This window comes from Oryzias latipes, chromosome 19 (genome assembly GCF_002234675.1).
Source record: "Oryzias latipes chromosome 19, ASM223467v1".
Classification (NCBI taxonomy): Eukaryota; Metazoa; Chordata; class Actinopteri; order Beloniformes; family Adrianichthyidae; genus Oryzias; species Oryzias latipes.
The window spans coordinates 7,473,402-7,483,977 of NC_019877.2; the positions used below are offsets into that span (position 1 = coordinate 7,473,402).

Genomic DNA, 10,576 nt, shown 5'->3' on the forward strand with positions numbered 1-10,576 from the left:
TTTGGAGAAAATGTAAGACTTTTAAGTGCACCTTATGGTTGTGAAAGTACGGTATATAGAAAATATGATAAGAGGCAAAGAGCCGCATGCTTAATGGGTGAGAACCGGGTGTTAAGCAACTCTGACCTAGATCGATTTTAAGTTCAGGGAATCGAATCATTTAAAATGAACCAATATCCATTATCAGGAACCACAAGTTATGATGTGAATGAAATCATTAAAATGAATTTCTGCAGGCCTATGTGGAGTTCAATATCAGTTGAGTTGGAGGCAGTGAAAGCATCAAAACTGACTAAACCCAGAAATGTTCATTTTTGTTTGCTGGGTTTATCAATATATTTGAGAAATTCATAACTATGGAGACATAAAGAATGATTGGTAATGTTCATATTATTAATATTACCATTAACAATTGTAATATTATTAATAACAAATTGAATGGTGAATGGATGGATGGGTGACAGGGATGCCCAATTTATTCTAGTCTGTTTGGTTTAGTTTAGTTTAGCCAATACCTTTTGAATTCTATGACTTTATGTTCTTTATGATTCATGTTTATTACACAATTACCATTATGAAGCCTATTGAGACGACTATTGTTGTAAATATTGGGCTATATAAATGAATACAATTGAATTGAAGCAAATAGACGTTGTGTGGTCTGAGGGGTAAAAACAAAAACAATAATAGTTCATATTTTAAACCATGATAAATTTATATCATGGTTTTTAATATACATATATATTTATATATATGTCAAAGAGTGGAGTGAAGCTGAGAGCTGGGCCTCTGCGCCTGCGCACTTCACAGGTGAGTTCATTTATAACTTAATGAGCGGCCTTCGTGTCGGACATGCAAAAGCAAGTAACGTGGTTTGGACGAACCGACGGCTTCAGGTGTGTTTTTCGCGGGAAAACACGCGATGTGTGACACAGAACAGCAACCGGTAAGTCTGCGTTATCTTAAGACTGTTGTGATACTTGAAAATGATAACAATTTGGTTAAATTGCTGCGCGTGAGCAAGAAGCTGGATGACCTTCTTTTCAAAATAAAACACATTTTGTTGATCTTGAGCCACCCAAGGAAGGAGACACGAGAGAGCCTCAGTGGCCTGAGAATGGAGAAGAATGGAGTGAAACCGAGGAAGAAACCGGCATGGACTGTGAGCTTCTGCAGGCCATGGTGGAGGAGGATGAGGAGATAAACGTCTACAATGAGGAGACGTTTGGCATGGGTATATTAATTAAGTCATTGGTTTATTTCAATGTTCAGCAATAAAAAAAAAAGCAAAAATGCAATAAAAAAACACAAATGTATCAAAAATATTTAAGAAATTGGTTTATAAATTAGAAAATAAAATAAAATTATGTAATCTTCTTGACGTTATAATAAAATGAATGCCTCATTTTTTTCCTTTTCTTTCTACCTTTCCAGATACTCAGCTGACGGGTTTAAATAAGACAAAAAATGATTTACAATTATTTAAAAGTATGTATTAGTTTTTAAACTTATCTTAGCCACTTTCTTGGATCAAACTTAACAAATCCATCCATTTAAAGGTGTAAATGTACACTTTTTATTTTTTTTTTGGAAAAAACGTACTACCTCTTATTTAGGTTACTTTGTGATCCTAAATCACGACATTAATCCCATAAATATTTAGGTTGCTTTGGATACGTGTCTGCTAAATAACCAAAAACAAGCTTATTTCTGTTTTTAAGAGTCAAATCCTTTAGTTTTTCTTAATCCATTTCAGATGTGGACACCAACGGTACTTCAGGTGATGGCGGCGGCGGCGGCAGCAGCAGCGATCCATTTGGGGAGCCGTTGCCTCCAACACCTTCTCCACCACCCGAACCCAAACCTCTTCTATCAGACGCCAACCGCTGCTCCCCTCTAAGACACCATCTACCCAGAGCTGCTCCTTTTACCCGAAGCAGAGGCAGGGGTCTGAGGGGAGGACTAAGCAGAGGACACATGTTTGAAGACCCCGCTGTGATGAGGATAGTGGAGGGTCGACCAAGTCTTATGGTGACAAAGATAATTGTTTTAGATTGTGGCTGCCGGATTCCATATTTGACCCAAATGTTTTATTTATTTTTTTAAACCCTTTTAAGAGTCTTGACAGTGCCATAGTGGACTGTGGGCATGCCGTGTACAGGACGTTTGAGGATGGTGTAAGGAAAACAATATGAAAAGGAGAAAATGTATTTTGACTACACCATGTGCTACTTATTCCACTGTTTTTGTTCCCAGAGAATGACGCGGCCTTTCAGAAAAAGTCGAGTCTCAGGATCAATACTTCAGGTTAAGAGTAAAAAGTGTTTTCACCATCATAGTGTTTTTCTTTTTTAATACTCTGTCATATGTAATATATGTTGTTTTCTAGGACAGTGCCATCGTGTGTGTGATTGGTCATAGAGGCAGAGGTCACAGCTTGAACCCCAGCTTCCTGGATTTATCATATCCCAGAGGAGGAGATCCTAGAGGAACTTTCTCCAGAAGGCAGATTGGCCAGAGAGGGCCCCCTCAGGTGGAATGGTTCATTAGAAAAGTTTTTTTTTTGTTTTGTTGTTGTTGTTGCTTCAAATGCAATATGAAGATTGCATTAAATTACATATTTTAGGACATCCACCAAACGGCTTGATTAGTCCTTTAAAAATCTGTGCAGTAGAGCCGGACAGAACAAAAAAAATCAATTTTAGCTACTCGAATTTGCAGTTTTAAGATTGCGGTTTAAGATGCAGAAAAATAAGCAAGAGCGCTGAAGCTTGGCGAACCTTTAAAGTACAGATCAACACCTTAAAGATCTCTGCAGCCCCTTTGCAGATGCATGTTCTGTTAGTCAAGCCAACCAAAGACACTGACGAGAGAAAAGGTTTACCAGAATAACTTTGAGGATCACTCATTTCTTGGGGGGTAATATTGGAGAAGCCTGCATTTAATTCATTTGACACTTAAACAAGAGTTGCCCAATATTTAGTTTGCTTTAAGAGTACAGTAAATCAATGTCACTTGGCAAAAGAGAAATACATTTGTTCTTTAACACATATTATATTTCAAACGTCAAATTCTAGTTAAAGTGGTCTGGAGAGCAGCTTCCCACCTAACGAGCTGAAATGTTCTGTCCCATACTTATTTCAAGCCTTTATTCTAAAGTTTCTGTTCAGTCCGTAAAAGTAGCGAGCCATTTCTGTCCTACAATTAAAGCATCTATAAGCACCTTTAAATGGAGGTGATATCACTGGTCAGGTTTACTGGGATTTTAATGCAAACTGCAGAGATTAAGGAACATTTTGTCTTTTTAGGAGTAAAGCACTGGCAGCATGGTTTAAAGCGCTTTAGCATGCATTATGAAGATCTGTGTCATAGTAATGCGGTACAGCCGATGTAGCTCAGGGATTGGAATATATTTCTGTAGTTTTTGCAAAAATATGAAACTGTATACCAAAACTTCAAATCTTAATTTGAATACATTTTTTTAAAGCAAACATATTTTGGTCAAATAAGGCAAAATTCTGGGACAGACTGGCGACCTGTCCAGGGTGTCCCTTGCCTTCGCCTACAAGTGGCCGAGATAGGCTCCGGCGGCCCCGTGACCCCGAAAGGGACAAACAGATTAGAAGATGGCTGAATGAATAAAATAAAATTTCTCAAATTTTGGAATTTTAAAGTCTAGATTTTCTCAGAATATTTAACCTTTCAGCCCATACCTTCAGGTCGCCACAGCAAATCAGCTTTTCACTGATTCGCACAGGTGGTTTGGCAGAGAATTCTTTTTCCCCCGGATGCCCTACCTGACACAACCCTGTATTTTATCCAGACTGGGGACTGGCACAGGGAGATCCAGACTTGGGACCCCTTTTGTGGCTCCATAGTTGGACAGTAGCTTGAAGTGTCTTGCCCAAGGACCCTCACTGGATGAAGCTCAAACCCATTTATTTTTTTTTGGTCCTTTCCAGCAGCTGAGAGCTCAAGGCTTCATGTTGGTCAGATTTCACTGTTACCATAGGGGGTTATGAATCTTCTGTCACACGAGGTGTATATTTGTATAAACCCCTTTCTGTATTCGAGGCTAAACTGAATGTTTTTTTCAGATGCCCCCGCCCATGGTACCTGGATCTCCCATCTTCTCGAGTCAACCTCTGACCCCAAGACATTTCAATCAGGTTTGTTTATACTTTCAAGTCGCAATTGCTGAAGTCATGCGTGCACTTTTCAAGGTCTGATGTATTTCCCTCCAGCAGACGGGGAGCTTCATGTTTCCCCCAAGTCGTCCCTGTCCCTCCACTCCTCAGTCGACGAATCCCAAGTTGGCGCAACTTCGTTTTGGTGCTAACTCGCCACGTCCGTCTCCCTTCTACAGCCCCCAGTCGAACCCAGTGCAACCTATCAGGTAGACGTGGATCTCAAACCTTGCGTTTGGTTTGTGGTTTGATTTGTGTCTGCAAAGTTTGCAGATGATTTACCCAATTCACAAGTGGTGCCTACAACCTTTTCACTTAGTGGAACTTTTAGAGTAAAGGTACAATACTTTGTGCTTTTTTTTTGTGAACACTTTTTTTTTTTTTTTTTTTAATAGTTGTAGTTTAAAGAGCAATTTTTTAAAGCCCCCCACTGATGAAAATCGTACTTGGCACTTAAAACATGTTGTTGTGGCATCTTTCTGATGATGGACACAAAGAAAATTAAATTGTATTTCTTTATTCAAATCACTATAAAGTAGGAGCAGATGAAAAAAATGCTGTTTGAAAATGATTGAAGAGGGAAAGAGGGGCGGGCTTGCTCTGCACCAACAGTCCCACCCACAACACAGAGGCGAATCTCTAATTACTACCAAAACTGTCCTAGAAAACGATTTTTGGATAATGCTTTGGATGGTGAAAATGGATCAAAAGATGATAGGAGTGGGTTTTTACGTGGTTGTTAAAGATCTCGAAAGAAAAGCCATGTCTGACCTACAGGTACCCTGGTCCAGTCACGCAGCTCCATCCTCAACACAAACGACTGCTAGGCCAAAAACATTTCGTATTCCAAAGGTTGGTGTCCTGAAATAAGATTTGTGTGGATTTACTAGATTTGTTTTGAAATGATCTATTCTTGATGTGTAGAAAATCTGAAGCCTGGGACCCATACTGTAACCTCATGACTGCCAAAGAGAAGGAGTGGATCACTCGGCTGCAGATGATCCAGCTGCAGAGTGAGAACCCTTTCCTGGAAGATTACTATTACCAGGTGGGAACAAAAGCTGTCATTTGACTTCTTTAAATCATGTTTGAGGTTCATTTTCATGGGATATCCCGCTAAACTTCCTCACAGGAGTATTATCGGCGTATAGAAGCTAAGATGGCTGAGGAAGAGCTGGGCATCAGGAGCAAAAAAGAGCCCCCAAAGCTCACCACCCCTTACATCACAAAAACTGACACCTACGCACCAGGTTCATCTTCTTTTTTTTTTTTTTCTTATTCATTGATATAATTTTTGTAGATTAGATCAATCCTAAATGAGGTTATTGATCAGGTTTATTCAAACTTTCTGGGAGAAATGGTCTCATGTAGCATCAGGCCCGAAAAACTAAGAAGCATCAGGGGTGGAAACATTTGTTAAAGCTGGGAGGCAGTTGACTTTTCCATCTGTGCTCATGCTGTGGGTTACTTCCACTCAAATTGTTTCTGCCACATGTTTTCAATGCAGTTTAACCTCTTTTCTCTCAGTGGTTCATATCGAAGGCTCGTTGGGTCAGGTTGCTGTGTCCACATGTTACTCTCCTCGCCGTGCCATCGGTGCGGTTCATGCAGTCCAAGCCCACTGTCCGACAGAGGTTTGTGTTTGAGCACCAAGTAAAGATGTTTTGTCAAGCTTTACACTAAAAGCTTTATTTTCTTTTTCAGGAACAGAACGGCACCAGACAACAGCGATTAGAAATCCTCAGCAAAATAGAAAAGGTACCAATAATTCAGTTTTTGAAGTCCGCTCTTAAATGTGTATTGTAATGTGATTTTGATGTTGTTTTGACTACATTTCATTTGTTCCTGTATTAATTGTAGTTTTTACTGGAAAAATATCTCAATAGCACTCAAGAGTCTGGGTCCAGTTTGGTGTTTTGAGCGTTTCCATTATAAAATGGTCTCATTAAACCGTACCAAACCAGGCCATTTTTGGGTCCCCATTGATTGTAGGTCCATTAAAAAAAATCAATAAAAGAACCGGTTAGGGCAATGCTACTGTCGTCGCACAATGAACCTCGTATTGACTTAATTCCTCTTCACCGCCCGCAATATTCTCTCAAAGTGACTTATACAAAGTACCAAAAGCCAAACGTTATCAAATAAGCTGCTGGATGACCTCCCTTGTTGTTGGGAGCTTTGCTTTTACTGTAGTCGCACTACTGTGAAAGCAAAGCTACACGATTGGTCTGCACCCTGCCGTGTCGGTCCAACTTTGAGTGGGAACGCTCACCTAAATTTGGTAGGACCATTCTAAACCAGATCGGGCCGCTCTGTGGAAACCAGGCTTAAAAATTTGAGTTCTGTCCTGCAGTTGTTCATAGTTTTGCTGGAGGTGGAGGAAACGGAAAGGATGAAAACCACAGTCCTGTCTGAACCGGAGGAGAGGAGGCTGTTGGAGAAAACTCAAAGAAAAGTGGAGCACATCTACAGCCAGCTTCAACATCACAATTCTCCGTATGTTTGCAACTTGACAGGAAGTGGATACCTTAAAGTCCCACTCCGATCATCTTTTGATCCATTTTGTGTTCCCAGTGGTCTTTTTAATTATAAAAATGCTGTTTTTAGTCAAAATCAAAAAGCATGTTTTGAAGGACATAGTTTCTGCAGTAGCTCATTAGTCATTCGCCTCTAAGCAACCCCGCCCCTTACTATTGCTGGGAGCTCCATTTACACCCTGCCCCTACCTTTCAAACCTTCTACCCCCAGCCTAACATTACCATTGCAACAAAAATGGTGAGCAATATTGGAGCTGTCCAGCCGTACAGTATAGAACCAGATACCAGCTCAGACGAGTAAAACAAAGACTTACTTGAATCTATTGGTCATCAGAATGAGGCGGAGCGGGAAGCTTGTGGCCCCCCCTGCTTATGTCCTACGTTACAAATAAGCTCTTTTTCAAACTCTATTTTAATCTGCTCCTGATTCACAATGAATTTAGAAATACTCAGGAATGCTATTTTAAGCTGAATTTCTTTGTACGTCCTCAATTTTTTAGATAATACTACAAGAACACGTTAAACGCCAAAAAATACAATTTTGATCGGACTGGGTCTTTAAGATCTCTCTAAGGTTAAACCAGTTCTAAGATTTTGTTTGTATTTGACCCAACTGGTTCCTGAATTCTTGATCTAGAGATTCAGGGGAGGAGTTTCTCTCTTTCCTGCTCATCTCAAAAGGCAAAAGGCTTTTTGCCCGTCTGCTCCCATTCCTGAAGCACGACTCTGCACTAAAGATTTTACACATTGTCAGCAGAAACCTTCCCCTGCTGATGAGCAGAGATGGTGAAGAGGTGGGTCACTTTGGGGTTTTAATCTCACTGTTGCTCTTTCATTCATTTATTCGTTTAGAGTATGGGAAATGCTCTGCAAAAATGTACTTTGTTCTAGGCTCTACCGGTGCTCTACCTCCCGCTTCGAAATGTGATTGGTGGCCTCACGTTCAGTCAGCTCATAGGTGTCCTCAAAGATGTGACCACAGAGTCTCTAGAAACGCACGAGTGCCTCTCACTGGCCTGTCAAAATAAGGTTTGGGTTTTCAAATTAAAGGTTATTGTTCCCTCCCACCTTTGATGTAAATCTTTCTTCCTCTTTCAGTTTGGACTGTCTTTTCTGTACGCTCTCCTGTCCCACGGAGAGAAGCTGCTTTCTTCAGGCGTCCCACTTGAACCCAGCATTGGTGACTTTGAGACCTGGTAGAAATCGGACTTGTAAAAAATGAGATAAAGATAAAATCTTGCTGCAAACGTGACATTTTTCCGCTTTTCTTCTTCCCTCCACAGGACCGACATAATATTCCAGGTGGCAGGTCAGCTGTCCCAGTGTTCACTGGTGGAGCCGCTCCTCCTGCCCTCAAACCTGCTCACGCTCTTCTGCCGTTACTTGGACAAACGCACCGTGAATCAGCTCAAGAGCAATATGGAGTAAGTCTTTAGGTTTTCTCACTGCATACATGGTTCCTTTCATCTTCAATAATGATGGATCTGTATCTAGGTCTGCAACAGGCTTCCTGGCTCTTCCATCATAAGCATCATTGTAACAGTGATCAGATTAAGCGAGCTAGAGTGAAAACGCAGGAAAGGAAAAAATCCTCGGTGCTCAAAAATCATGGTTTATTTCCCCCTGATTCCCTCACACTTTTGCACTTTTAAACTGTTTCCTTTATTATTTCCTTCTTTTATTTTCCTTCCTGCACTCCATCAGAGCGAATTACTCTTGACCTTTTTTTTTCTTTTTTTTTTTTTAAACTTTCTTTACGAAGATGTCAACTATCTTTTTCTTTTTTATTTAAACTTGAATCCTCTTGAAATGCCATCAGTTTCATCAGAATTTGTGATGAGGTGGAGGATTGTGTTTGTAATTATTGTACAGCTGAAACTTTAATTCTAATGATCATTATTTAGTTCTCCTGACCTATGCAATGCAGTTTTGGGTTATTTTGTAAAATGACATGCATTGTGTTTACATGTGGTAATGTTAGATGTATTTTGTAATTTTTCATCTTAAATCTTTAATATTTTCCTTTTCATTTGGAAACAGCAATCATTTAAACTGCACACTTGTAAAGCACTTGCAATATGAATAAAAAAAAATCTGAAAATTGCTCAAATGTGTGACGCCTGAAGAAAAAGAACATTTATTTTTTTAATTTGCTTTTAATGGCATTTGAAATCCTTGGAAACATTTTGGAATATGAGCTAAAAATGCAATAAAATGTGACCCTAATACAGTTGTTTAAAGGTAGAAAAATGAAACCTGCAGAAAACTGTAGTGCTCAAATCTTAGGTCTGAAGTGGCATATGGTCAGGCTTAGGCGGGATCAAAGTCTACATGACACATTATCCAGAGGAAGTGTGAAAGCAGCCACAGCTGCTTGCAATGTTCTCATGTGAGGTTCTGTTCTCGATGCCAACTGTGTCAAATAGTTGGCGGGGTGAGCTGGCTGGTAACCAAACTCTGACTTGTTGGATACGTCGGAGCAAGAAAACCAAACTGCAAGCTAACGAGCCTCCAGTCAAAACCTCCCAGAGGACAGGGAGGCTGTGGTGGAATGATAGAATTTCAATTTCTTTATTTTCAAAAACACAAATGAAAAAAATCAACACAGTGGTTTAAAAGACATAAGACAATACAGTGTTTGAAAAGGAGTGGGTTGATCCCACCCCCTTTTTACAACACTTGATGCGCATAATTTTATTTACAGATATGTACAAAACATTCATGGTACAATTTCTGCATGGCAACTGTTCAAACACACATACAGAATATCAGACAAAGGGGACTGACTCTGAAAATCATGTTTTTAAACATGTCTTTGTGGCATTTTTCTGATGGACGACACTGAATGGGAATCAAATCGAATGACCGTTGGTTATAGAATCCCATCTTGACAACTCTTTGCATCCTTTGCCTCCAATGATTACCAAGGTGTGTTTAACAGTGAGCAAAGCCGTCCCACGCCATCACACTGCCTCCACCAAGAGGCATCTGGTGCAGAAAGAGCATCGTGTTCTTCCTGTCTTCTCCACACTTGGATACCAGACCCCAGCTGCTGTAGGTGGAATCTGGACTTATTTCTGAACATGTTTTTCCACTGGAACAGGTTCTGGCCTGATTGTGGACTTTAGTCATCAAGCCTCCTAGCAGCCCTGGAACTGGTGGGCAGTCTGTTCGAGGGAGACGACCTACCCTATCTGAACTGATGAATTGTCACATCCGTTTGAAGATGGTTCCAAAAACAAATGAAAACTTCTGTGTTACTCCTGAGTAACCTGAGAAAGTTTAACATTGTTTTTTGTGACATGGATTTCACATTTAGATGAAGGATTATTTAGCTAATAATTGTATGTTTTTGGTAATTTGTTTAATCGGTAAACAAACTCTTATTGCCTGATTGACAGCACCTGGAGATGCGCTCTAAATGAGAATTCAAGGAAATGCCCAAATAACCCGTTTTGTGTTGATTTGGCAATTTAAATACCTTACAAATTATGCTCCATTTAATTTTTGTAGATCTAGAATAAAAAAAAATGTAAATTGTTTCACTGACCATAAAGTTCTTTTTTTTTTTTTTTTTGAAAAGAAAAATGGCTGCCATTGTTTCTGGCATATTCCTCATTATTTTAGGCTCAAGTAAAACCTGTGACTATTTTGAATGATCAATTGGCCTGGAGTTTCCAAAAAGATCTAAAGCCAAATTAGCAACAATAAATTAAAATCCTTATTTGTCACCAGCTGGTGAAAAGCTGGACAGGCCCTGTTTGAGTTTGTTTAGAGGCCAAGTATGTGAGAGGTCCGGGTGGACTGCGAGGTGAGACATTAACCCCTCCTTGACCTCATAAGAGGAGGATT

General features: G+C 39.9%; 1 protein-coding gene across 4 annotated transcripts; it reads left to right on the plus strand.

The window, feature by feature from the left end:
- The first annotated feature begins 834 nt into the window (after nucleotides 1-834).
- On the plus strand, nucleotides 835-8,828 carry LOC101174467 (protein PAT1 homolog 2). 4 transcript variants are annotated; one of them, XM_011488027.3, is made up of 19 exons: nucleotides 835-946; nucleotides 1,075-1,234; nucleotides 1,757-2,031; nucleotides 2,118-2,177; nucleotides 2,257-2,307; nucleotides 2,390-2,533; nucleotides 4,098-4,169; nucleotides 4,245-4,396; nucleotides 4,965-5,039; nucleotides 5,112-5,235; nucleotides 5,320-5,437; nucleotides 5,715-5,821; nucleotides 5,892-5,945; nucleotides 6,541-6,683; nucleotides 7,362-7,518; nucleotides 7,616-7,753; nucleotides 7,823-7,920; nucleotides 8,008-8,148; nucleotides 8,219-8,828. In XM_011488027.3, exons 1-19 carry the CDS (start codon nucleotides 923-925, stop codon nucleotides 8,250-8,252), a joined length of 2,127 nt encoding a protein of 708 aa, XP_011486329.1. In that variant the 5' UTR covers nucleotides 835-922; the 3' UTR covers nucleotides 8,253-8,828. The 4 variants fall into 4 exon arrangements, with proteins under 4 accessions (XP_011486329.1, XP_011486331.1, XP_020567917.1 ...); XM_011488029.3 differs by having other exon boundaries at nucleotides 1,084-1,234; XM_011488028.3 differs by having other exon boundaries at nucleotides 836-946; nucleotides 4,248-4,396.
- Nucleotides 8,829-10,576: the final 1,748 nt, after the last annotated feature.

What these genes read in the sequence shown, in the direction of transcription:
- LOC101174467 (XM_011488027.3), top strand. Translation starts at nt 923, where the DNA reads ATGTGTGACACAGAACAGCAACCG. An exon ending in AACTGACACCTACGCACCAG is followed by an intron (nt 5,438 to 5,714) that starts GTTCATCTTCTT and finishes CTTTTCTCTCAG; the next exon opens with TGGTTCATATCGAAGGCTCG. An exon ending in CACTGGCCTGTCAAAATAAG is followed by an intron (nt 7,754 to 7,822) that starts GTTTGGGTTTTC and finishes TTCCTCTTTCAG; the next exon opens with TTTGGACTGTCTTTTCTGTA.